The sequence below is a fragment of the Branchiostoma floridae genome, chromosome 11 (genome assembly GCF_000003815.2).
Source record: "Branchiostoma floridae strain S238N-H82 chromosome 11, Bfl_VNyyK, whole genome shotgun sequence".
Classification (NCBI taxonomy): domain Eukaryota; kingdom Metazoa; phylum Chordata; class Leptocardii; order Amphioxiformes; family Branchiostomatidae; genus Branchiostoma; species Branchiostoma floridae.
This window is the reverse complement of record NC_049989.1, coordinates 20,052,748-20,079,858: the sequence shown is the minus strand read 5'-3', so window position 1 is coordinate 20,079,858 and position 27,111 is coordinate 20,052,748. Positions and strand designations below refer to the sequence as shown.

Genomic DNA, 27,111 nt, shown 5'->3' with positions numbered 1-27,111 from the left:
ATCTCAAAGAAGCGAAAAGAAGTAGAGCTTATATTGCATAATATAATTCGTGTTAGGTTCACATTACATCATGTATCGGTAAACTATTAGTCTCTTGCAGCCAGCACTTTAATCCAGTCAGTGGGCATTTATGTACAATAAAGGTCTTCATTTATCCATGTTCCTTGTGCAACTCGATTAACCATGTATTATTATAACATCTGTCCTTATGTTTTCAACTATACAAGACGCGAGAAGAAGTTGGACCGGTACATACTAGAATGTAGTAGACTCTGTAGATGTAGAAACTTAAGATACCACTTCTCGTATATCAGATCAGCCTTATAGAACTGTAGTAATTTATATATCAGTGGATGCCATGCTTGATGCCTTGCACAATTGGTGCGCAATAAAGTTACGTGTATTCTATCAAATTGTGCTTCAAGTATCGCTACGACCTGTGCGTACTTAGCTTGTTTGATCATAAATGTACAATAATTCTAATTTACTAATTCTAATCCTTCATTCCCCCTCGCCAGGTACGTACATTCCGTGACATACACAATCGGACGACACAATTCTGTTACACCGGGGAGGGGAGGAAGAACAAAACCGCCCGCCTGGTGTTCCCGAATACTTCCTGGAGCCGGCCGGTCCACATCGACTACGAGTTCTGTGAACGCCTCCGCTCTAGATATGCACCAATGAGATGGGAGGCTTTCCATATACACATGAGTAAACTAGAAGGCAGAGGAGTGCCACAAAATGTAACCGGTAAACACTAGGCCGAAAGATTTTGGGTCCTGGAGAATCCGAACAGGGATATTTATGTATCATTGTAGAGGATACAAGCGGATCCGCATTGACTGCGTGTTATAAACTCCTACGCTCTAGATATGCACCAATGAGACACAAGGCTATTCTTATACACATGAGTAGACTAAAAAGCAGAGGAATGCCACAAAACGTAACGTACTGAACACTCTTGAAGGAAAGATGTCGGGTCCTGCTGAATCCGAACAGGGATTTGTAAAACTGGTTCAAGCGGATCCAAATCGACTACGTGTTGTAGATTCTTCGTTCTGAATAATATGCACCGATGAGACGCAAGGCTTTCGTTAAGCTAAGGGCACAACCCGACGTACATGTAATTTGTCCGTACGTTTTTTTTTGGAGGCCACGTCCGCCACGTTTTTCTGAAAACGTGGGGAAAGACTGGCAAAAGCAGGGAGAGAGTCAACGTACGGCACAAAATGTTTTGCCTGCACGTAAAGTTCCACGGCGTGTCTGCCTACTTCAAAATCCGTCGGATTCCCTGCGAGTTCGTACGGAGGCGGTACTTACATACTTACGGATCCCAAAAGATTGCCCACGTTTTGGCACGTAGACAGCACGTGATTGCACGTATAGCGGGTTGTGCCCTATAATACACACATGAGTAGGCTTAAAGGCAGAAGAGTTTTTGGCAGTGTCATAAGGTATTTGAACTATATGTGGGACAGCGGTTAATTTGTACATTGAAAAAGAAAACAGTTTAGCAGCTAGATACAATGTTTATTGCACTTATTGTACTCGTATTTTGTGTTGGTGTAGTTTCTCCAAGTGTGCATCTCTCACTCCATTCCGTAACAATGGCAAAGGTTTACTGAGAAGTCTGCAGAATGCGAAGTCGACAACAAACGGTTTGCTCCAGGGTGATCCTTCGAAAGTCGTCCGTGCAGATTTTGAGCGACCAGAAGTTTCGCAAAATTCCTGAACTCGTGTCTTCATGTCTCTAAACGTGTTTAGCTGTAAAGAAAAGAATAAAACCTACAAGATGATATTGCCTGTAATATCTAGACTTGATATAGATGTAGGCTTAACACCAAATGCAGAGCCCAAAAAACTGAAACGATTAAAGTACAAGTTGCATGGCGTACTTCTTTATGTTCCACAATAAGTCAAAAGACATAACGTTATGTATATATTGACATCCTTGTGGGGGGGGGGGGGGTAAAATTTCTGTATGATTTGTAAATTATGCTTTGTAGTTATTATTGATCATTTGTAATATAGCTTCTGTTTCGTTATGATACTTCATGTTTTAAAAAAATTCATCCTTTGTGTTAATTCGTTCAATTGGATTATGTATAATTCAACATTTCATCATGCGGCGATCTAGTTTCAGAAGGAGGGGGGGGGAGCGAAAAGCCACTTAGGTCTCCACCCTCCCCCTGCATGTATCAGTCAAGTTTTCTATAGATCAATTTCTTCTAAATTTGCCACGCAATGATATGTGCGAAGAAAGAAAAGAAACGCGAACCTCTCGCCAAAAGTCCTCTCCTTCTTGTCTGATTTTTCTCCACAGCGTCCTGTTGAAGTGCTCGTACAGCATGTAGTCAGCCACGCTCCAGGCTCTGTGCTGGTCTCTCATCTTCTCTGAAGCATCGGCAATTTTCTGGTCATAGCTAAAGAGGAAAATGCGAAATTCGTATGTGAAAATATATTTGTACTTCAATTTGCTGGGTACTTTTATGTAATGGATTCATACACTTTTGCTAATGTGAATCGTAATTGGGATAAGATAGTAACAACATTTCTAATACAAAGATTTGATGTTTAACATATTACAATTTGGTTCTATGGTTCCATGTCACTCATGAACAATGACCACAAGATGAGATTTTTTTATCTATTTATTGATCTTTAGGGTAGTCCCTTCAGTTAAACGTAGTAACTGATTTCCAAGGGAGCCCTATATACATGTTCGCACAACGACGGGTTATACCGCCCCTTACGGGGTGACATACCCGTCCGGGTGAATGATGTAGATCACCATGTGACTGATACGAGACAGAGGTCGCCAGGCCTCCATCCGGGTGATTTGAAGTGAATCAAACTTCCGACAGGAGGATTTGCACCAACGTACACCGCACCATCGCACGTGTGGGGGTTCTTTAACGTGCATGGGGTATGGCTCTCCCCATACACGGGGACCTCCATTTAACGTCCTATCCGAGGGACGACTCGTTTTTCACTTGAGTAAAGTGAGGAAAGTCGTGTAAAGTGCCTTTCCCAAGGGCACAAGATCGGCCACACGGCAGGCGGATTCGAACCGGCGACCTCTCGGTCACGGGCCGAATACACTACCACTGTGCTACGCGGCCCTGCATGCAGATTGTGTGCAGGGGAACGTTTTATAGCAAGTTATCTCCCGGCATCTGACTTGTCTAAACGTACTTGTACATGTGATTAAAGCAATCAATGCGAAAACATGCTTCAAGTACAGCGTAAAAGTACAATAACAGCCAATTAACACTAAAGCTCATCATATAAAATGTCTTCCAACACAATGGTACACACGGATCAAATTTTCAACGATCACTGTCGCCTTCTTCGGGATCAATACTGAACTCGAGAGTTAACGTTCTGTCTGAAGTTATTGGTCATCAGTATTAATCTGAAGAAGGCAACAGTGGTCGTTGAAAATTTGATCCGTGTGTACTTTTGTGTTGAATGAAAGTTAAGCTTTGTACTATGCTAACTAACAACTACTTGTCAGATCATGAGATTCCTTACCTCATGAGGTTCATGGTTGTGTAGAAGATATCGCTGATGTCCCAGCACATGTACCTCTTCAGTAGCACCAGCGACTCGTCTAAATACTCCAGAATCAGCACCAGGAAAAACTCTGCATCCAGGTGCTTGATGTGCCCGCGGACATACTGGAAAACAAAAACAACATGCGACGTCGTCAACAACATGTTGTAAAGACTAGCGATGATGAAAGGGTCCATAACACGGAGAAAGCCACACGGCGAAACATGTTTGTTGTCACTGTCTTTCGATGAAAGTTCCTAAACGGGGAACATGCAGCCCCAGCGTCTTTTCTTAAAATGTGGTGTAAGTGTGACTGTGAACGGTTGGCTTGAGGTTGTCCTTCCCCACATACTCTACTCTACCCTACATGATGAAAGTTAACATTCGATGGTGGAGAGAGATCCGGATCCAGTAAGATAAGTATACCTTTGGGTGGAATGTGACGTTAGAATCAATTCACAATGTGATTCTTACTGGTTGGGCCGACTTCTCTCTCTTCGCAGCCAAGGCCTTAATTGTGAGGAGCTTACAATAGGCAGGGCTAAATCGCAAGGGCCTGGAGCGGCTGCCATTTGGCGCTAACTCATTTGACTTCAATACGACCGAAATTGTCCCATGTGCGGCCACAGGACTGTAGATTTTGACCCACTCACACCAAGAAGGGTCTCTACTCTTTTCGATAAGTGCCGTGGGTTCTTTAACGTGCTCGAGGTGTTGCTCTCCTCAAACACGGGACCTCCCTTAAGATACACTCTCACTGCACTTGCGTCAAGCTTGCGTCACTGCGGGGTTCGAAAATATACTCAACGAATTTTAGAGATAGATATAAGGAATTTTCTTACTTTTTTTTTATTTTGCCGTACTTTTACGTATTACGCAATATCTAAATTATGAAAAATCGGAGAAAATAACAAAGCAGTGACGCAGTGAACGAACCCCGCAGTGACACAAGCTTGACGCAAGTGCGGTGAGAGAGCACCTTTACCTCAGTGTCGAGTCGAGACGACGGATCTATCCCCATATCGAATGACATCAGGTTGGTGTAAGAAAACGGCTGGTCCTTCCGGTGACGTCTCCAGCGTTTCTCGTAGAATTTGGGGCGGCTCAGAAACGACTTCATGGTATTCTTCTTAGGCAGCTTGTACAGCGATGGCAGGTCGTAAAAGTTCATAACTGACTTCAGATGGCTACATGGGGAAATATATATATATATATGTATACCTTAGCTGTGCGCTTTTAAACCATAAGAGAGCGCAGCTAGCTAAAACTGCTTAAGATGACCACCCAGAGGACCGATAAAATCTACTGTCTGTTGTGACCATCAGTCTATGTGTCTGAACAGGTGGTCATTATATATATATAGACAGGCTTCTTAATGTTTGTGTCAATAAGAAAGTTATATAAGGGACCATAAAAATTATACGTTAGAATTGGCCAGGTGGTTCTTACCTAGATCTGAGGGGGTCACTTGTACAGGTTTGACTGCATATCCAACTTGCCGTTTGCTAATCAATATCTTTAAAGGCACTGCCAACAACAACGTAACTTTTAACGGATCAGAAAGTGGAGAAACCGTAATAGCACTTACTTCGATGATTAAAGAGAACGACGGAACAGAGCAAAATTAGATATTGCATAGACAAAAAGAGTGTTACATGGTTCCAAGCGTGTATTGTCCCTAGTAACTTAATTCATGAGATTTAAGACGAATTTCACCTGAAAGGTTCCCGTAAAATGGCCATATAAACAGTGTGGTTCGGCATGACGTCATGAAGAGCCTCTCTGTTGTACACCACGTGGTTGGTCAGGATGTGGAACGGTTCGCCAGGGATTCTGGGTAGGTACTGTCCCTGTTTCAGCGGACGGGGCCACCCTAGGCAGCAACACCAAGATATACGACATGATTGATATCATAGACTTTAATCTGAACGACTTATCTCCAATTGAATCCACACTTAACCGCATTTGTTAAAACATTCTTGGAATAACGTCGCGGAAGCAGTGGATTGCCTCCATAGCAGGCTCTTTGGGCCTTTTCATGTTTTTTTTTATGGGGGAGGGGCGGGGGGGGGGGTCTTCTTGTACTGGGTCGCTTGTCCCGCCGGTATTGTTATGGAGGTTGAAAATATTGGTACATCCAATATTTTGTGCCGGCAATTCCAATTTGATTTTGATTCAGAAGGTTGCCATCGCCTACCCAGATTGTGTCCCCTATTCTTCCTCGTCTGCTGCGGGATGACGAAGTTGAGGTGATGACGTAGGCCGAACGTCATGAGAAGGCGGTACACGGTGGTCCCTCCCGCCTTGTGCACCTTCACAAACACAAGGGTCGTCTTCTTACTGCAGGAGCTGGGGCGGGGATGAATGGATGAATGAGTGAGTGAGTGAGTGAGTGAGTGAGTGAGTGAGTGAGTGAGTGAGTGAGTGAGTGAGTGAGTGAGTCAGTCAGTCAGTCAGTCAGTCAGTCAGTGAGTCAGTCAGTCAGTCAGTCAGTCAGTCAGTCATTTTTTGTATCAGCCGACGACGAGTCGTTTCTTCTGTGATGCAGAGTTGTGCATTAACGTTTGATAGCCTGTAAAAAATTGCAAAACACACGCTCACGTTGAAATGCACCGTTATACACTCGCGGGCGAACGCACACACACACAAACGTAAGTACAAGCACATATACGCACACTCACACACAGGCACACACACATACACAGGCACATGTATACACAACACACACACACATACACACACATACACGCGCGCGCACACACACACACACACACACACACACTGACACACGGCACGTACATGTACATATACACACTCGGATACAAACGGACAGACAATCCATATAATACTTTAACTTCCCTTGTTTTGCGTGAAGTGAAATAATGACCTGAACTAACCTGTTAGTAAATGTAGACAACTCTTTTACAGCTTTCTTTACACGCACAGACTCGTCCACCTGTATGAATAGAAACCGCGCACAAACGATGACAAGGACTGTACCGAGGCAGACGATACAACTGAAGTGCGCTGCCAAACGCGTCATGTGTCTTTCTATTCTAAATACTCAGCGTATGTGTTTAGACCTTTACCTCAAAAGGTCAGTTGTTCTATTTATGGCGAGACACAATTTAATGAGACAATGTGACGAAGTGGTTGGACAACTAGGACAACGAGGTTAAAGTGCAACGTACTCCGAGGGTAAGACCACCTGGCTGCCTTTACGTCGGACTTATCTCCAAGCAGTTGCTATGGTAGCATAAGATAGTATCAAAAGCGAGGAGTGAAGCCGACCTAGGAGTGTGTTTGGCTACCTACATGATGACAAATGGCTCTTGGCTGACTATACTTATTTGCCAGTTTGGTACTATCTTATGCCATTGTAGGATCTGCCTCATTAAAGTACTATTATGCTAAACCAGGGTTTTAACCGGGCAAAGAAAATAGAGATTCAATCGTCTTCAAGAACAGTTGAGTCTAGTAAAAACAACCAGGAAATCTGAGTTTTAAGTATCTATTCGTAGGCCCAACACTTCTGTCCTTACGCCAACTCAACTGCTGAGCGCTAGCTGAACTCATTTTGACCTGAGTGGAATGGAAAAGCTTAAACCCTAACCGTTCCTTCTGACGCAAAAAAATCTCCAGGCCTTCGATTCGCTGTGCAACATACCTGTGACGCCTGTCCTCTACAAGTGTTGTTTTTTGCCACACGTGCGTGCATTCAAGCTAAGTCCGTATGAGTTCCTTATGGAAGTTTTGGCCTCTACCAGGCTCCACATGGAGCTGGGAAAGTAATAGAAATAGGACAAATATTAACAGATAACATGCCAGACGAGTTAGCTGGCTCAAAAACCATACCCCTCAGTTAGTTTACTCCTTTTGCATACTATGCGTCTATATTTGTCTAATTTCTACTGTTTTTCCAGCGACCCATGGAGCCTGGCTCAGGCTTATAACTCCAAAACGGACCTCATACGGACTTGAATACATATAACGCACATACGTGTGAACCCCCCTTATGATAGGCACACCTCAAGCATGCTAAAGAACCGCCACACTTATCTATAGAATCCTATAGGTATAAACATTTCCCCGGTGCCAGTGGATGAAATCAGTGTTACGCAGCTGGCGCGTGCCAACGTATAAATCTGCTTAATAACCAAACTTTAGATAGTAGCTAATTGAGCTTTTTGCTTAATTAAAAACGTCCCCCGGGTCCAAACATCTGCCTAAGGATTAAACCTTGTCCACGTGTCACTGTTAGCTTTTATAATCGGCACGTGCCACTGGGTAATCTCCAAGCAGATGTATAGTATGGATTGTTGTGCACCAGCGTTCCCGCCAGGCATACGTCTTTACGTCTTTGGACGCATTTTTTTCTGGAAAGACGCACTCGGCTCGGCTGAATGCGTCCATAAAAAAATCTGAAAGAAAGGCCGACCTGCACCACCAGTGTACAAAATGTATCTGGGATCTTTAAAAAAAAACTGTCTTTATAAGAAGGAATCCTACCTTTACAATTTATACTTCAAATTCTTCACTTTCCGGTCATCCCAGTAGTTTGGGCATGGGGCGGAGCGCGGCACGTTTTACAACGAGCGGACCCATGTACGGCACACCCAGCCACGCGCCAAGTCTGGGCCGTCTTTTGCGCAATGTAATTTTTTGTAGTCCGTGAAATACATCTGACAGTCAGCATTCTTTAACACTCGAAGAAATCTTATGCAGATTTTATATTCTGATATTAACGTGATACTTACTTGTCTTCATTTTCACGTATTTGTTAAAGATTTGTGGGTAATACTAGTATTGAACAAACAAACTATTCTGCGCGAGTGCCGCACATCTCAACAAAAGTTCTCACGCTGTGGGCAGTTGATTGGCAGTCGGTATTTTTGACAACAGGCCGCCGGCGCCAAGCAGTCTAGATTGGCCACCAGGTCCAAATCCAATCATCTTGATAACCAATCAGCGTTCGATAAATGTAATGTTACACTCTGTCATTGGTCACCGGAAAAAAAAAGAAAGTTACCGAGTATAAGCGCACGTGACGTTAGTAGCCGCCCGTGTCGTCTGGCAACTTGTGTTTCTTCTCTAGCTGCTAACAATTTACTATTAAAGTTTCCCCATTTATCCAAGTTAAAAAAAAACGTGCGCGGTAAATAAGTGAAGAATTCAAAACTATACACTTTAATTCTTATTTACAAAATTTCTTTTGGTTCAAAAAGACAAAATTTGCGGCAGAAAAGGGGCCGCAATATTGTTGTCAGGCGTCGATCGAGTCGGTTGTGCACTAGCGTTGGCCTCCGTGGCACATGGCGCGGCACGCCCCCCTCCCCAGACGGACCGTCGATCGCAGCGCCCAGCACGTTGGGACGTATTTCTGGCTACTGCTTCAAGGCTACACCGGCACTGCTCACTGCCAAAGAGGCAGCAGATCGTCCTCCTTCGAGTAATGTATAACGTTCTTGGTCTATTAAAAAAGAAATCCAGTCAAAGATTTCACGCCGAAAACGGGGTTACCTGAGGTCGCAGGAAACAAACGCACGCTTGTGGAAAATGACGGCGCGGCCTTGTAAAACCCCACCGATTCGAAAAATTTTAGTAAAATCGTCGGGTAAAATAGAAAAAAAAATACACATAGTGTGTTGGCGCCGTTATTTTATCGTCTCTGAAAACTATTTAATGCGGGAGGGCGCAACATCGATCGCACGAGGTAGAAATTTTCTTATTCAATGACGGAAAAAAATTGGCAGAATTTTTCCATGGCTGACGAACTAGTTAGAGCCCTGTTTCGAAGCATCAAAATTTTCATATAGACATGTCTGGACAAATAATACCCGGGCCAGATCACGGAAGGCTGATTCCCTGTGCTTATAGTTTTTTTAATATACGCCTTTTGATGAAGAGGGTGGTCGTCGATAACTGAAAATGGGAGTAAAAGAGGCAACCGACATCCAATCTCAAGTGCATGATTATCCTCTCAAATTGCAGGAAATTGTGTTCTAGAGCGTTTGAAAATCTAAATTTTCCCGGGGGAGCATGCCCCCGGACCCCCCTAGAATGCGAGCGCCTGCGGCGCTCGTCTCGCGCCTCCGGCGCTCATTACGCCCCTCCCAAATATTTGGACGCATACTTTCAAGAACCTGGCGGGAACGCTGTTGTGCACAGATTTCTACTTTTACGGGTTTTCTTTATTTACCTCGTAAGATAGCAGATGGATGCGAGATCTGAGGAAAACTTGCACCGCGGAGAAAAAGGAAAACAAAACATGGTTGTGTATATTTCTAATGACATACATATACTCGCATATAGACACAGAGACATATATACACACGCAGGCGCATGCACACACACAAACTCACATACACACAAAGGCACACACACACACACACACACACACACATATGATATACACTCACACACGCACTCACACACACACGCACTCACATACACACAAAGGCACACACACACACACACACATACACACACACACACACACATACACACACACACACACACACACTCACACACACGCACTCACATACACACAAAGGTACACACACACACACACACACACACATACACACTCACACACACAAAGGCACACACACACACACATCATATGATATACACTCACACACGCACTCACACACACACGCACTCACATACACACAAATGCACACACACACATATCATGCACACACACACACGAACACAAAAACACACATACATGTATGAACACACGAACCCAACACCCCGACAGACAGACTAACTGGCACACAGATAAGCAGAACACATCTGTCTGAGAGAGAGACAGAGACAGAGACAGAGACAGAGACAGAGACAGAGACAGAGACAGACAGACAGACAGACAGACAGACAGACAGACAGAGACAGAGACAGAGACAGGGTGAGAGAGACAGAGACTCAGAGAGAGCGTACTAGAGCTGACATCCAGGCTAAAATACTTCACGCCAGGCCGGTAGAGACTATCTGTACGCGTGCATCTGCTTGAAGATTGATCCCCAGGCGCAACATGTCGCCACTTCTCCCTGTAATCACGCCCCGGTCTCGTGCCATATGTCACACTACCTTTGTTTTACTGTGCCAGATCTCTAGACACAAACAAACAAAACAAAACAAAACAAAACAAACCCACAAACCCACACAGAGAGTAACAGAGAAAGAGAGACAGACGGACAGACAGATGAATCAATCGGCAAAACTCTAACAGGTGGTATTCTTTAAGCAGAGGTTGGGTCGCGGGGGTAGTATTTGCCTGGAATTTTTACTGGCAAAGGGAAGTGAGCTGGTAAAATAAGAGGTGGGTTGGTGAGAGGCAACAGGCGCGAACAACACACAACCCTCCGTGCGCGTGCATCTGCTTGAAGACTGATCCCCAGGCGCAACATGTCGCCAGTTCTCCTCTGTAATCACAGGCCGGTCTCGTGCCATATGTCACCCTGCCTTTGTTTTACTGTGCCAGATCTAGACACAAACACAAACAAACACACACACACAAAAACACACAAAAACACACAGAGAGTACAGAGAGTAACAGAGAAAGGGAAATTGAGAGAGAGAGAGAGACAGACAGACAGACAGACAGATGAACCAATCGGCAAAACTCTGACAGGTGTTATTCTCCAAGCAGAAGTTGGGTCGCTGGGGTAGTATTTGCCTGGAATTTTTACTGGCAAAGGGAAGTGAGCTGATAAAATAAGAGGTGGGTTGGTGAGAGGCAACAGGCGCGAACAAACACACAACCCTCCGTGTGCGTGCATCTGCTTGAAGATTGATCCCCAGGCGCAACATGTCGCCAGTTCTCCCCTGTAATCACGGGCCGGTCTCGTGCCATATGTCACCCTGCCTTTGTTTTACTGCTGACAGATATTGACACAAACACAAACACAAACAAACAAAACAAAACAAACACACAAAAACACACAGAGAACAGTAACAGAGAAAGGGAAAGAGAGAGAGAGAGACAGACAGACAGACAGACAGATGAACCAATCGGCAAAACTCTGACAGGTGTTATTCTCCAAGCAGAAGTTGGGTCGCGGGGGTAGTATTTGCCTGGAATTTTTACTGGCAAGGGGAAATGAGCTGGTAAAAAAAATCACGGAATAAAAGGTGGGGTGGTGAGAGGCAACAGGCGCGAACAACACACAACCCTCCGTGTGCGTGCATCTGCTTGAAGATTGATCCCCAGGCGCAACATGTCGCCACTTCTCCCTGTAATCACGCCCGGTCTCGTGCCTTATGTCACCCTGCCATTGTTTTACTGTGCCAGATCTAGACACAAACACAAACAAACACACACACAAAAACACACCAAAAAAAACCCACAGAGAGTAGCAGAGAAAGAGAGAGAGACACAGACAGACAGACAGACACTGTGACAGATGAATCAGTCGGCAAACTCTTACAGTTGGTAGTCTCCAAACAGAAGTTGGGTCGCGGGGGTAGTATTGGCCTGGAATTTTTACTGGCAAAGGGAAGTGAGCTGGTAAAATATGTTGTGGGTTGGTGAGAGGCAACAGGCGCGAACAAACACAACCCTCCGTGTGCGTGCATCTGCTTGAAGATGACTCCCCCGGCGCAACATGTCGCCACTTCTCCCTGTAATCACGCCCCGGTCTCGTGCCATATGTCACCCTGCCTTTGTTTTACCACTGCCGGCGAGCGATAATGGATGGAGACGGCTCCTCCTGTCCTTACCATCACAATGGGCAGCTGGATGGTCAGCTGCTTAGTGGTTTAGGTTCTGTCGTGCTGTGGGGTTTAATCTACATAAGGGCTTACAGTGATTACAACAGAGGATAGACTGTGTTTACTATTGTTTCGGGTTTTGGTGTGTGGCCCAGATTGTGAGGAACAGACTTAGGACGGCAGTTTAAATCATGGCTAGGAAATAGACAAATGGCTACCTATAACATGTATAAAGGAATAGGATACGGAAGCGCCTACGAAAGAGGATGGACTTTGTTTCATATTTTTCCAGTTTCAATCGTAAGTGTAAGTGTTTAGGAGCAGATTTAAGACGGTGATATTCATTGTGGTTATTTTCCAGGCTATGAATTAAACTTTGAGAATGATTTTAAATTGAAGTATTTCATTTCTATATCAAAAAATGTGTGTTTTTGAATGGCAATGGAGGAAGTTCTCACTAGCATTTGTCAGTTTGAAGCTCTGCAAAGTCAAGAATTTCAAAGTCAAGAAACTAGCCCTTAAAATGGAATCATAACATAAACGGAAGCCAATGCTCTTTTGAGTTAACAAGGAATACTCCAACGGTAGCTTTTGACATACTTTATTAAGCAATCTATGGTGTTTTACGAACACGGTGCCTTATGGATTCTGAAAAGTGACAAATGTCACCCATGGAATAGACATTAATAAGACGCGTGTATTGAGACCGACAAAACTTTACGAGCAAGGCGCTGGTGGTACATAGCAACTGCGCGCAAGAACAAAGACTTAACAAAAAGTCAGGCGAGTCAAGGACAATAGTGCACCAGTGTTGTCGTCGCACAAAGCTCCTTCAGACAGGCGTTCTTGGCGGTCCATTCTTACAGGGTAAACAGAGCGACGGCGCGGAAAATCAGGGTGATGAATACGGATAAGGCACGATTTTGCATAATTGCCGCACGAGCCGTCCACGCGCCTGATAATACCGGCCTGTGTCATGCAAATTTAGGGTCCTGCGGGGGTTAGATGATTCTAAACCCTGCTTTATTGTATCAGGTACATTAAAACGTGGAAAACATGAAACTATTTGTACATAGAAGCTATCAGAACGGGTATACCGGCACCAACAGTGACAAAAGTGGGTCCGAAAGAGTGTGATGTTTTGTAGACGACGTTTTCGACGACTTTTTGAAAGCAGGTGACCTCTCGTTGTTCTTTCTGGCGTTAAGGTTAGATTGATATGGATGATCGGCTGTCCCAATAGACCAATGGCCAGCTGCTGAGATAAACGCGTTTATAAAGGAGCCCAGCTGACGGCCCAAAACACCAGTTCTGTCCCCGACGCTGGCATGGCAGGAACGCGGGCAGTGCGCACAGCGCGGAAACTTCTCCTCGCCGCTGCACAGCTTGTGGAGAAACAGCGCTCGCTGCTGCGTGCTGCGTTGGAGATGGGATGTACGCCTAAGAAACCCAGCCCGAGTCCTCACCAGGCCAGGAGGTTCGGCAAGAAGGTGAGAGAGTGGGCGTTTTCGAGGAATTCATCCGACTCTGCGAGCAAGAAGGAATCTGGAGACAGCGGAGCCTGCAATAACAATGGGTCGGCGCCAGAGAGGAGCGGGCCCGACGGCAAGCCGGCAGCGTTGTCGTGCTGTAGAGTCGTGCCGTTTAAGAAGAGTAGGGACGTCGCCAGGTGTAGCGTGAGCGAGGAAGACTTGCACAGAGGACAGACGATAGGAAACGGAGGGTTCGGAACGGTGTACGAAGGCAGGTACGGGGGAAAGCGGGTCGCCGTGAAGGTGCTGGACCGATGCAGACACAACCTGCCGGCGGCGGTGCAGAGCTTCCAGGCCGAGCTGTGCGTCTTGGACCTCCGGCACCCGAACATCGTGCGGACTCTCGCCGTGAGCTCGTCCACCTTGAGGGACAACACCTTTATCGTTATGGAACATGCAGGTGAGAAGAACCTCCAACAGGTGATCTCAGACCCCGAGGAACCTCTGTACATCAGAAGACGTCTTAGATTCGCCTTGGACATTTCAAAAGCCTTGGATTACTCTCACAAACACAACATCGCGCACTTGGACTTGAAACCGGCCAACGTGATGGTCACCCACGACGACCGCTGCAAGCTGGGGGACTTCGGGTGCTGCCAGGTTGTTGACGGGGAGACGGGGCGGGTCAGCCCGACGGAGCGGTCGCACCTCACCGGCACCTTCGCGTACCGCGCGCCCGAGCTCATGCGGGGGGACCCACCGACCACCCGCGCCGACATCTACTCCTATGGGATCACGTTATGGCAGATGCGGTCCCGAGAACATCCCTACCTAGGAGAAAATCCTCACGTCGTCATCTTCGGGGTCGTTGCGAACAATGTTAGACCCTCCTTTCCGGAAAACGACGAGGAAGAGGCGTCTGTTCTCGAAGGCTGGTATCAGCGGCACGCGTCTCGGTGCTGGAGCGCACTGCCGAACAGCAGACCATCCGCGACAGAAGTCGTGGAAGCCCTCGAAGAGAAACTCTTTGCACTCAGACCTGACAGAACTGAGAGCATCTCGATCTAACCGAACTCGATCGGGTTTGTTCCAAAGCCGCTAGCTATGTTTTTTGTCGAGCTAAAATCAGAGTATATTTTGATATGACTGATGTTTCTATGAATGTTGTGAGATGTTTAGTTGCTGTAAATGTACAAAGACGGGTCACGGTATGCAGGTATGACAGTTTTGTTTCTGACAGGAAGTAATGTCAAAGTGTGATGTTTTGTACTGAACGTACGTAAATCAATGTGTATTTTGTTACGACTGGTGAATTCATAAATGTTGTTGCTGGAAAACTTAGAGCCAAGAAGAAGAAATTTACGTTACAGAAATCATCGATACGGGTTTAAAATTGTAAAACATAAATTTTCTTACATTTATATAGTGAAGTTTTCAATATGCGCTAAAGTTACTTAGTTAATAAAGTAAACTTACGGTAACAACTACCCCATGACAATGAAAGAAATTAGCATATATCAGATTATAATAAGTTTCTTAAACACATTCAGATATTTTCATCATCGTTGTCTGAAGACGGTTGATTTTATTTCATGACTGTGCAAGTGCTGCTATTGACATATCAGGATGAAACGTGTAACACATGTGTCTTTCTTGTTAGACAAATACTTTTGATAAGAAAGTCTCGTTACAATAAAGGGTTGAAAATACATACCAGGCTCTGTTCTGTCTGATGTCATTAAATACAGTCCGTTTTGTGGTATTTCTCATAGTCAAATGATGGTTGGAGTAGCCGGCAGTTGTCATAGCAGCATGTATATATCATCATCATCATCATCGTTCATCCTCGTGTGAGGTGGAGCAGATGAAGTTAGTCCTCCAGAACTGCTTGTCTTTTATCGCAGAGAGTAGCCCTTGCCCTTCCAGCCCTATTTCGTCCTCAATTTATGTATGATGAGTTGTAAATCATTAATCATCTCCTAGTACGCTAAACAGCTGGATATGCTTTTAGAATCACATCCAGATGCTTGAGTTTATTTCTCGTATCTTACTACCAGGAAGTCTTAACTTCATCTCCTGGTAGATGAGATGTAACGCTAGTTCACCTTTATCCGTGGGGTAACCTAGATTCGTTGTTTAAAAAAAAACCCTGGGCATTTAGAGATTTTAAGTCAACAACGTGGGTCTCAAATGTCAACATTTTCAAAATATTGCAGTGTGAAAATACCTTCTATCGACTTAACGATCCCCGAATACCCTATTTTTATATACAACGGATATAGGTTACCCAACGGATAAAGGTGAACTAACGTTAATGATTGCTCCACTCCGTAATAATTTATTCGACTAACCTTACGACCGAAGTCAAAAGTCAAAACGAGTAAAATCAAGTTACAGCTACAATTTCGGGGCCTTTTACTGATCTCTAACGTTAGTACAGTCAATTAGAGTTTAGAGATCTAGACGCAAGTTGCAGTATAGACATCAAGTGTTACTCTCCAAGCAGAGGTTAGGCTCCGGCTGTTTCTTTTTACGTTTTTGTAGTCGTTTTTATCGGGCTTTCTATTTTGTATTTTGTCTTGCTGTGTCAAAACCTAACTGGCTGGCGTACTTCAAGAAAAATGACAAAATAGAAAGCCCGATAAAAGCGACTAAAAAAAAACGTTAAAAAACAGCTGGAGCCTAACCTCTCAAGTAATCAAGTGTATGGCGTCGCGTGGCGTAATGACAGGGTGCTTAGTCCCCATCCCATACCGTTGGAAAAGGCACCTGGCACGACCGTGTCCTCACTTCATTCTGGCTTCGAATAGCGACATGTGTAGCCTGGGAACCATACCGTCGGGCGCTCGGCGGTGTAGGGGTGACCGGGTAAAGCTCCCCAAAGCCGACCGCGGAGAATGGTACCCAGGCTACGACATGTGGGATATGGCGAATCATACCTGTACTGTAATAATTACTGGTATATCCGGACGTTTTATATAAGGTATGATATGGTATACTGAAAAATATGTTCTTCATTTTCAATCTTTTTTTTTTCTTTCGTTTTTTGAGGCTACCAACTTCAATTTGCTGAAGACTTTTGTAGCCCATGTAAGAAAGTCGTGTTAAGTGCCTTTCCCAAGGGCACAAGACCGGTGACACGTCGGGGTTTGAACTCAGGACCTTCATTTTCAATCTTTGACATCTTCTTCTTTGACATTGGAATTGATGTCGACATTCTATGACGTCAGTATACATTAACGATATTTCTTTTTTCAATCCACGGCATATATTTGCTCATTCTTTTCAGCTGCTGTGTGCGTTAACGTTACTTATCGTTCAAAATCTTTTTTCTTTGGAAACGGTCGAAAATTGATGCGCGCGAGGATGGCATCCATATAATTAAACCAACATGGCCTAACTAAACTAGCTATAGGGGCCTGAGACAAACTAGATTAAACCGCTTTATCGGGTGAAAGGGACATAATGTAAAATTAAAGTTACTGTTTTCGGCCATTTTTCTACATAACGAGTTGAGTCTACCTTATTACACTGCACAGCAATATTTACAACGTATGGATATGACTTTGTTGTAAGGTGAGGACGTCTTGAAATATGCACACTTCCCTCCGCCGCTTGAGTTGTCCGCCATTTTATTCAACTCGCCGGCGAGCCAAAGTGCGCTTTAGAACGCGTTCGGTGGTTCGCTCGAATCATTACTGAAGTTTGTTGAAAGTCCCCGCTAAGCTCCGAAGATCTGCGACCGGCAACGGTCGATTCGGAAATCTACGGTCGGCTTACTTCCGGTAGGCTACCCGGAAGTAAGTGAATTTGGTCGCGGCTTACTTTGACGTTGTTAATTAGCACTAGAAATGTGATAAAATGACGCAGATAAGTTAGAAATAAGTTGCAAATGTCAATCTGAATGGAGATTTTCAAGTTCAGAACATTTGAAATTTTGGCGCCATATTTCTACATTATGTCCCTTTTGGAATTCAAAGGGACAAAGACAGTGCCTGACAATGTAGCTATTGCTATTACCATATTCACCCACGTACACCTGAATTTACACCACGACGACGTGGCGAACTTTAATACATCGTTTTAAACACATCGATCTGAATTCTGATACTTATGTTTAGATCCCACTTGTTCGAGGACACGCCCACTTGTTGCATCATTCAAAACTAACCGGATTTGGGAAGTGGAGATAAAAAAAAAATTCTGGCAAGACCGCATACACGAATGAAAATTTCCAGATCATTAAAGCCACTCGGAGTCTTAACATAAAAAATATCGGTGTAAGTGCAACAAAAATATATAGATGTAATTTGAAATGAATTTGGCAGATTTGTAGAATTAAAATAATGCTAGTTTTTCTAATTTCATAGATGCAAAATGTTCCTGATCAGGTAAAACGTTGGTCCTCTAAGGGGTCTTGGTTTCTGGCCCACATCCGGGCACTTTAGCTAAGTTGACGTGTCCTTTTGTAGTGAACCGGTCCGAGATATCTCCTGAAACCCCCGCAAAAAGCTGGATTAAGTACGTTAAACAGGACAGTTCGGTCCAAACATTCCTGCGGTTTTCAAGGTAAGGAATCAGTTATAGTGTAGCACTACTGTTGTGTGGTTTCATATTTTCTTTGTGGTAAAAAATGGGATTCTTTTTTACCGGTGTCTGTGTTGATTTTTTCTCGTCTATGAAAATATGGCGGCCATCTTTGTTTTGATAAAAGCCAGTGAAGTTGGAATATATTTTTTTTGTTTCCTTGTAGCTTCGTTTTAGTTCTACACAATGCTGCAGGTATATTTTTTCTCCAGTTTTTACAACATGTAATATAAAATGTGTGTTGTCATTCTCATGTTTTGGCGGTAAGGATAATTAAATTAGTGTTACGCCCTTTTTGTTGGACTGATAGCTTACGTAAGGTAAACAACATGTAAACAGAAGGGGGGGGGGGTGATTTTGGTACAATATTGTTTTTGACAGTTTTTGCTCTTATGCCATTCTGTGGTTCCCAGATAAGCTAAGATAAGTTGGATTTGCAAATTTCTTTGAAATTCCCACCAGCAACCGAAAATAAGCAGAACATTTTTTTGAAATTCAAATTTCTTGAATTTTGAAAAAAAAAAATGCAGTACTTGAGAGAACATGCTATCTGCCAAGCTACAGAAATCCAGGCTCAATATGTTATGAATTCCAGATTGCAGAAAACAAAAATAAAGTGTTCTGAGCCATGTTAACAGTTAACACAGAACTCTAATTCTAAACTGCTGTGTTCGTGTAAAAACTGAAATTTTTTATAATCTATCATAAGCTGATGTTGTCACAAATGTAAGTTTCAATGAATGAGTCAGTGTATGACATTTGAAAACAGGATGCAACGTTACAGCAACTGTGATATGCTAACATATGGTCACAGGAACGTTAGCAGGTGATGGGGGTTACTGAACTTTTAATGTTGATAGTTCCTTCATGAGCTAAATGCTCAAAACAAGAAGCCTTTGACACATTCATTGAAGGAAAAGTACTGCAAGAAAACCTTCCCATTTGTTACGATGCACAGAGATTATTTTGTAGGCATTTTGCCAGTCCTGACAGTGCTATAAAATTCTAGTCTTTCTGGTTGGTCTTGTTTTTATTAACCTAATTTTCTGACTGTTGTCCCCTTGTATGGGTAAGCCTGCACAGACTCAGTAAAGTAAAATGGGAATGTGGCTTGAATTTGAAAAACTTGTATCGAGATCTACGCCGACAAACAATTTGCCCATGTGAAAAGTTGTCAACCATTTTACACCTGTAACCAAATGGCCTTGTACGGAATACCCAACAGGTGTGTTTTTCCACGGATTTGATCGATCTGCGGAACCCGTTGATTTACATTTTGTTACACAATCATTGTACAAATCACATGACGTGATACTGACTACTAGTAAGGATTTGGCTGATTTGGTACCATATGGCAAATGTCTCCCCAAACTTTTTGTTTTGTTTTCAAAGAGAAGCTGAGACAAGGTGGATACATATCCAACTTGTGCCACCTTCTCTTTGAGTTTGAAAACAAAAAAAGTTTATTTATTTATTTTATAAAAGTTTGGGAAGACATTTGCCATATGGTTACAGGTACGGTACCAAAACAGCCAAAGCCTGAGTTATTGTTTTTATCTAGTTGTAGAGATTGAATTCTATTTGATCAAGTCAGGTAATACTTTTCAATTATGATAGGAAAGATGTTAATTGTTCTTTTTTGTTATGATACATTTGCCGAATGTTTCCAGTTGTTTGGGAATGCAGAGTATCTCAGCACCAGTCCACTATACGAACACCCAGTAGTCAGTTAATACTTTTCCATCATGGCTGTAAGAAATGTTATGACACAATTGCACCATGTTTTCAGTAGTTTGGGAGTTGCTCAGCACCAGTCAAAGATGGCGGAGGGCGGATGGGACCCGTGCGAGTGTGTGTGGAACCACTTCCACGCCATGGACCGACTTCTGGAACTGGTAACCGTTGGAGACGGATTATAAGTTAACCTCAACAGAAGTCCCACTGAACGTTGGCTGAGATTGAACAACAAAGGATAGAAAAATTGGTGCACTTTTCAAATTTTGAACCAAGAGTCCCCCTCAAATAAGTGTTGTTTGTTGTTTTCATGTCTTGGCTAATCTGTCCAAAAGTGCCTTAAATTAGTAAAAGCATTTCCATTGTGCCAACATCTGGACGATTCCCACCAAGAGCTGTAATTTTTTTCCATCTAAAAGAACATTTTGCATGTGCCGATGTGCCGATTTGCGATCCCAAATCGTATGAAAAATGTATGCATTTCTAGTTATGAATTCATGCACTTTTGTTTCCAAGCAACCAAAAGTGTCTCAATTATTTTAATATTTGCCCAACAGTCTGTCAGACCACAATATCCATGCTAAATTAAACAAGAAAAGAATGTTATACATCTCAGTATGTATAACCAGCCTTCTGTACGTGTACTTTCCTAGCTTATCATTCAATGGGACCTTCTGTTATAAGAATTATGTAGTGCAGTCTTTCATTCTGGTTTTATGAAACTATTTGTTGCAAATGTTTCCCTTGGGCCTAGGGAAAAAAATGTTGTGTTTCCTGTTTCAGTCCTGAAAAAATTAGGGTCGGTAGGTAGGGGATATCTTTTTTTTTTTGTAATTTTTTTTAGGCTAGCCAAAAATCTAGTGATACATATTACAATACAGTTGAACAAAGGAAACTGAAATGTATGAGGACACTTGTCTTTCAATGTCAAACTTTGATTTTGTGCACAATAGATACATTAATCCTTCATTAGATAGGACAAGCAGTGTTTTTACTTCAATAGGAAGCAGGCTGAATAAAAATTCTACCTGGAAGCTTTGTGACTCCACTGCCCACCCAAAAAAAAGTCTATCTAGGGTCGGCAGGTTTTTCTAGGGAAGGTAGGGAAACAGGAAACACAACATTTTTTTTCCTAGGCCTTGTCGGCCTGTTTATGCTTCATTTAGTTCATTGACCCAGAATCAAAGACTGTCTGCTGAAGTGCGGCATCTTAAAACCTCCTTTCTTAAAGTTTTCTTTGTCTCTCTCTGTCTTCTAGCTGTCTTTCTTCTTCCAAAACATTTCTCGTCAGACCTGTCAAAGTTAGAAGGCTGCTGATTGGTTCCCAGCCCTGCTTGATTGCTTGATTGACAGGTGTCAGTCATGGCGGAGGGTGGGTTTGATCCCTGCGAGTGTGTGTGTTCACAAGAGTCTGTGATGAGCCGGCTGATCGCTCTGGTACTCAAAATTTTGAGTAAACATTCTTGGGTTCTAGTCATATCTTTGAAATATATTTACAAATAGAAACATATAGGGAAACTCTCTCTTTTCAAAGTTTCAGCCTTTCCTGTACCTTATATATGCTATTTGTTGTCCTGAAATACGTACTGAGTGGGATAACTTGTTTCTTTATTTTGTTTCAGTTGAGAAATTCTCAGCAATACTGCACTGACAATGAGTGTGTCCAAGATCGTAAGTATTTTTGATACTTTTCTTGCACAGGACGTAATAATGCTTTGTTAAGTGTAATTAAGTGTTGTTGAGTCTGTGTGTGTACGAGAAAAGCATAACTCAAAAAGTTGTTCTATCTTTACAATATCTTCTTTGAAGTGAGGCATTGGCTTAATGAAAGATGTTCCAATTTTGGTCTCCAAGTAGTTTTCTATGTACAGAACTTCCTTTATTTATATCTTTCTTCATGAAGTACCAACATTACAAAACACGAGGCAACGCAAGAGACATCTCCACTTGCAGCAGAATAACTTGAAATAATATTAAACAAGATATTTATACTAAGATTAAGATCGGGACTAGCTATTCAATATTTAAACAGCCAGTCCTGTTCATGATTAAGAAATAATGATAATAATGACAAACGACTTTAACATGATGTTTTCCTCAGCACCTGGTCCTAACGGGACCCCTGAGGGCGATGCAGGGCTGACCTTGACCATGATGATGATAGCGTGGGTGGTCATCGCTCTGGTGCTGTACCTCCTCAGGCCACAGAGTATGAGGGGACAGGGCGACCAGAAACCCAGCGCTGCCCACGATGTAACTGTCTTCTCCTTTGTATCTTTGATTTAGTTTTAATATATACATGTAGTACCATATACTTTTAGTCACTTTAGATTTTTGTTACACTTAGTTAGAGTATGAGGGGACAGGGAGACCAGAAACCCAGCGCTGCCAATGATGTAACTGTCTTCTCCTTTGTATCTTTGATTTAGTTTTAATAGATAGTACCATATACTTTTAGTCACTTTAGATTTTTGTTACACTAAGTTAGAGTATGAGGGGCCAGGGAGACCAGAAACCCAGTGCTGCCAACGATGTAACTGTCTTCTCCTTTGTATCTTTGATTTAGTTTTAATATATAGTACCATATACTTTTAGTCACTTTACGGTGCACACCCCAGTTTATTTGGGGTCTCAAATCGAGGCTGCGCACCCCCAAGTCGAGAGGCCGTCTCTTAAAGAAAATAGATCTAAAGCAGAAAAGCCATATATGGGAATGACGGGTATCACTCCAGCTTTAAGAACAGCCGGGTTTCAGTTTCTTCACTCTCTCTACTTTTCATAATTTTGGGGGGAGAAAAGTTTTTTTCACGCAAAAAAGTATGCACAAAAAGGGGAATTTTGACGTGGAAATAAACCCATCACCTATAGTTTAGTCATGAAAATGACTGATATTGTCGGAAAGAGAATACACCTAAGATTAATCAGGCAAAAAATAAAGAAAATCGTAACACTGAGATTTTTACAATAACCCGACGCGCGAGGCATACCAACACGGCTCACAGACCGCATATGGACGGGAAATCTGGGTCAACGGCGAATCACTTCCAACGCGTAGAAATACAAGGAAGTGACCCTCGGGCCCAAAACCAATTTGCACCAAAAACACATCACTTCTTACGCTTTTTAGCCATGCCAGTATTAAATGCCACTTCGCAGCAGATTATGAGAAATTTGAACTCAAACACGGACCCTCGAGACCCTTTCGTCACATTTTTGTCGCGCACTATCTCGGACCCCTGTCGCGGAAGAATTGGTGTGTGCACCGTTTAGATTTTTGTTACACTTAGTTAGAGTATGAGGGGACAGGGCGACCAGAAACCCAAGTGCCGCCAACGATGTAACTGTCCTTTTTGACTTGACTAAGTGAAGTCTGTTGAATAACCTTCATATTATTAATTAATTATAGTCAAGAAGGACATGACAACCAGAAACCCAGCACTATAAATAATGTGATTGCCTGGTCCTTTTTCTTAACAAAATCACAACCAGGGCTCAAAATATACAGAGCATATGCAGTCTTGTGCACTCAGAGTCCTCCCCAATTGATGGAATAACGGAGGCCCTCCACTATACTCCTAGCCCAGCTCCACTATACTACTGAAATTTAGTGGCCAGGGTTTCTTCCCTATTTTGTTGGTTAGTTTTGCTAAAATTAATGAAAATTCACAGACTTTTGTGCCAAGTGGCATCACTTTTCCAGTGGGCATTGTCTGCAAAAACTTGGCGATGATCAAAACAATAGTTGTTTTGCCACTTCACAACAAAGGAATCACTATAAATTGTAGTATTTGACACCCTCTGTCATTGCAAAATGAACCCATTTTATGAAAGCGCAGCGCGTTGGTTTGGGTAATTTTTGCCAGCCCCTCCACTATACTAAAAAATTATGGGGAGAACCCTGGCACTTCATTTTTGACTGGGAGCAACTAGATATTTAGGTAGGGTTAGTTACATAAAAGTACCATATTTTTAAAAACATGTTTCTTGTTTGAAATTTTGAAGTCAGCTATAGAATTCTATATTCTAGGGAGAGTTATTATGTTACCTTCACAGAAGGGAACATATTGTTTTTGCTTTGTTTCTTCTTCTTTTCCGCACAAATAAGGTCCCCGACCTGGACCAGACGGCTGTCACCATAGTAACCTGTAAAGTAGCAGGCACCATGTGGTGTTCGGTTACATAATGTAGTAAATGTCAGATCTAGAGGGGCTTGGGTCACTACATGTAGAAATGTGTTCAAATAAGAATGAACAAAACAGTTGCCAGTGTTAGACTACAACATGTGAAGGTAACATTCTGTATTTGCTTGCAAATATTACCTTTCTAGTTAAGGTTTGTAATTAGCAAAAATTGTAACAATGTGGTGTGTTATTTTGTTTTATAGGAAAGCGGTCCAGAGCCCCCTTCCCCACCTGTAGACTGAACAGCACACCAAACCGTACCAGGAGCAAAGAGATAATCTTCAGGCAGATTTACCAGTGGTTTAAGATAGTATCAAAGCTATGTAAAGGTGGGGTCACACATGCGTATATATTTAAGTCTGTTTGAGGTGCGTACAACGCTATTCCAGGCTCCACAGGTCGCGGGAAAAATAGCACAAATTGAACAAATATAGATACATAACATGCCAGATGAGTTAGCTGACCGAGAATTATGGTTAGCGACCCAGCTAACTCGTCTGACATGTTACCTGTTTACGTTTGTCCAATTTCTATTATTTTTCCAACGACCTGTGGGGCCTGGTGGAGGCAAATACTCCCATGCGCGCCTCACACGGACTTAGATATATACGCACGTGTGACCCCACCTTGAGGAGTACAGCTGGCCAAAGTCAAACACACTCCTAGGCCGGCTTCTCTCCTCTGGCAGCTTTTGATACTATCTTATGCTACCGCAGGATTTGCTTGGAGATTAGCAAAGAGAGACGGACACCAACATGTACAGTCCCATAACTGTGTACATAATGTGTATTTATGGAGGCCAACAAAGAATTGTGCAAATGTTACCCAATTTTAAAGCCTTAAAAGGCAAGTTGTTGAAAAGACTGCATATTTTCAACCCCGTGAAATCTGGCTGTATTCACCAAAAAAATTGATAATATTATGATTTTGCAAATGGAATTTCAGGTAGCATCCATTACCTTTCATTAGTTGTTGTTAGTTGCCATACATTGTACCTTGTGCGATCGTTGAGCAATAAATTCATTCATTCATTCACTGACTGAACACTACTGCTTTTATTCCATCTTTGATGAAAGAAGCTATATCGGACGCTACCTGAAATGTCTGTTTCCTCAACCTACCCAGTTGCTTGAGTAAGACTTAGGTCACAATCACATTACCAAACCAGGGTCCAGCCAGGCCCAGTTTGGTACATATTTCTTTTTCATCCAAAAGCCTGCATTGGTATGACCTTACAGGACAAAACGGTATTTCCTGTGAAAATATGCAGCCTTTTTAAACTGTATGATGATGTCTTGCTGAGCATCAGAATTCTATTTCATAAAATTGTATTATTCAAAGAAATCATGGTAAATTGTGTTATACAAACTGTAGCATAATATGTATATTATCCTTGAATAAGGCTGCATTCTGATTTGGTTAATCAAGTTTTGTGATGTATGAAAATCTGTACAAGAAATTTAGATAATGTCTAGTAATGGTTTTTAAAGGGGAAGATTTTGAATGATTGGTTGGATATGCAAAAAATGCCTCTACAACTGAAAGTATAAAAGAGTGCATTGATACTGGTCACATTGAATTTGGAAGTATGCTAGTTACAAAAGTTAATGTTGCCCTTACATCTGTGCAGATGCTTAGGGTGGCACCCATCTCCATTTTGAGTAGCCCTTGGGCCACACATGTGCAAGCCACTACAGCAGGGGGCTGGTCCGCTGGCAGTGATGTGTGTTTAACTTCCATACCCCTTCCCATTAGTGCCGAGTGCTAAGCAGAGAAAACAGCATGTACCATTATTGAAAGTCTTTGGTATGACTCGGCCGGGGATGGAACTCACGACCTACCGAATGCAAGGCGAACGCTCCACCCACTCGGCCATTGCACTATGCTAGTACTAGCTTGAAATTGATTCAAATTAGATATTTTCAAAGACTTTATCGACGTAAAAGAATTAAAGCTGTCTTTGTAAACCCTGCATTTACTATTTGGTCAGTTAGTCCTCTTTCTATGTACATGTACATCTAAGTCAAACTTGTCTGTAGTGACAATTTAGACTTATATATGAAGAAAAACGTCTTGTACAAACCAAATGAGGTAAAAATCTATTCCACATTTAGCATAACTTGTGCCATGGTAATTTCAAAGAGCATTTCCAGTTTTAAAGTGACCAATGTTATGCTTGTATGTTGAATTGTTTAATACTTGGTGTCCTATTGGAGTTGTCTACATAGTTAGGTGATTGTTGTTGTTTATCATGACTCCATGTGCCTTGGGGGGTAAACTGTACAATCAATGTTAAAAGTTAAGGACATTTTTTTGTCAGAATTGTAAAATTTCCTTTTGGGTTTTTCTCTGTAATTTGAATGGTTGCTGGAAAGTTACTTCAGACAATGTCGATGTAGCAATTTTCCCTTGTATTAAAAGGTTGTAGATAAATTACGTTGTACCTCAGTTATATTGTCCAGCCTCTTTTTTCTCTCTAGCACTGTGCATCGAGAACAGGTACTACAAATTGTTGAAACAAGAAAGCTGAAAAAAGCTGGCCGGTGCGTATTTTGGAAAAAGCCTGGATGTTAAACAAAATCACATGAAAAAAGAGTATTTCAACATCAAATTACTGAATTAGTCTGTGAGAGAATTGTCAAAAAAATTGTAACGTGGGGTTCGAACCCACGATCCTCGGCTGCAGAAGCAAATTTCTATCTGCAGCCAGTGCCTTAGACTGGTCGGCCACGCTGACTCAATTACGCAATCAGGCGTTTAGAAGGGCTATAGAAGGGTTTGGTTAAAACTTAAATTGACCGATCCATGCATCCAAAGGAATGGTTGAACGATTCAAAACTGGTGCGTCATGGCTTCTGCAGTTC

The 27,111-nt window shown here is 42.7% G+C and overlaps 3 protein-coding genes across 7 annotated transcripts; 2 read left to right on the top strand and 1 right to left on the bottom strand.

Annotated features, from left to right (window-relative positions):
- Positions 1-90: 90 nt before the first annotated feature.
- LOC118426493 (galactose-3-O-sulfotransferase 3-like) lies at positions 91-6,730 on the bottom strand. Its single transcript, XM_035835935.1, has 7 exons — positions 6,456-6,730; positions 5,756-5,907; positions 5,275-5,431; positions 4,544-4,745; positions 3,538-3,683; positions 2,282-2,426; positions 91-1,767 (listed from the first exon to the last, which is right to left on the bottom strand). Exons 1-7 carry the CDS (start codon positions 6,599-6,601, stop codon positions 1,543-1,545), a joined length of 1,173 nt encoding a protein of 390 aa, XP_035691828.1. The 5' UTR covers positions 6,602-6,730; the 3' UTR covers positions 91-1,542.
- A 6,839-nt stretch (positions 6,731-13,569) lies between these two features.
- LOC118426324 (serine/threonine-protein kinase mos-like) lies at positions 13,570-15,456 on the top strand. The gene has a single exon (XM_035835634.1). It carries the CDS (start codon positions 13,602-13,604, stop codon positions 14,811-14,813), a length of 1,212 nt encoding a protein of 403 aa, XP_035691527.1. The 5' UTR covers positions 13,570-13,601; the 3' UTR covers positions 14,814-15,456.
- A 2,680-nt stretch (positions 15,457-18,136) lies between these two features.
- On the top strand, positions 18,137-24,808 carry LOC118426584 (small integral membrane protein 14-like). 5 transcript variants are annotated; one of them, XM_035836074.1, is made up of 6 exons: positions 18,137-18,314; positions 20,122-20,227; positions 21,689-21,737; positions 22,168-22,282; positions 22,563-22,599; positions 24,451-24,687. In XM_035836074.1, the coding sequence occupies exons 2-6, from the start codon at positions 20,153-20,155 to the stop codon at positions 24,487-24,489; spliced, it is 315 nt and encodes a 104-aa protein (XP_035691967.1). In that variant the 5' UTR covers positions 18,137-18,314; positions 20,122-20,152; the 3' UTR covers positions 24,490-24,687. The 5 variants fall into 5 exon arrangements, with proteins under 5 accessions (XP_035691967.1, XP_035691966.1, XP_035691964.1 ...); XM_035836073.1 differs by lacking the exon at positions 22,563-22,599 and adding an exon at positions 22,426-22,462 and having other exon boundaries at positions 24,451-24,686; XM_035836071.1 differs by lacking the exon at positions 22,563-22,599 and having other exon boundaries at positions 18,138-18,314; positions 22,168-22,319; positions 24,451-24,808.
- Positions 24,809-27,111: the final 2,303 nt, after the last annotated feature.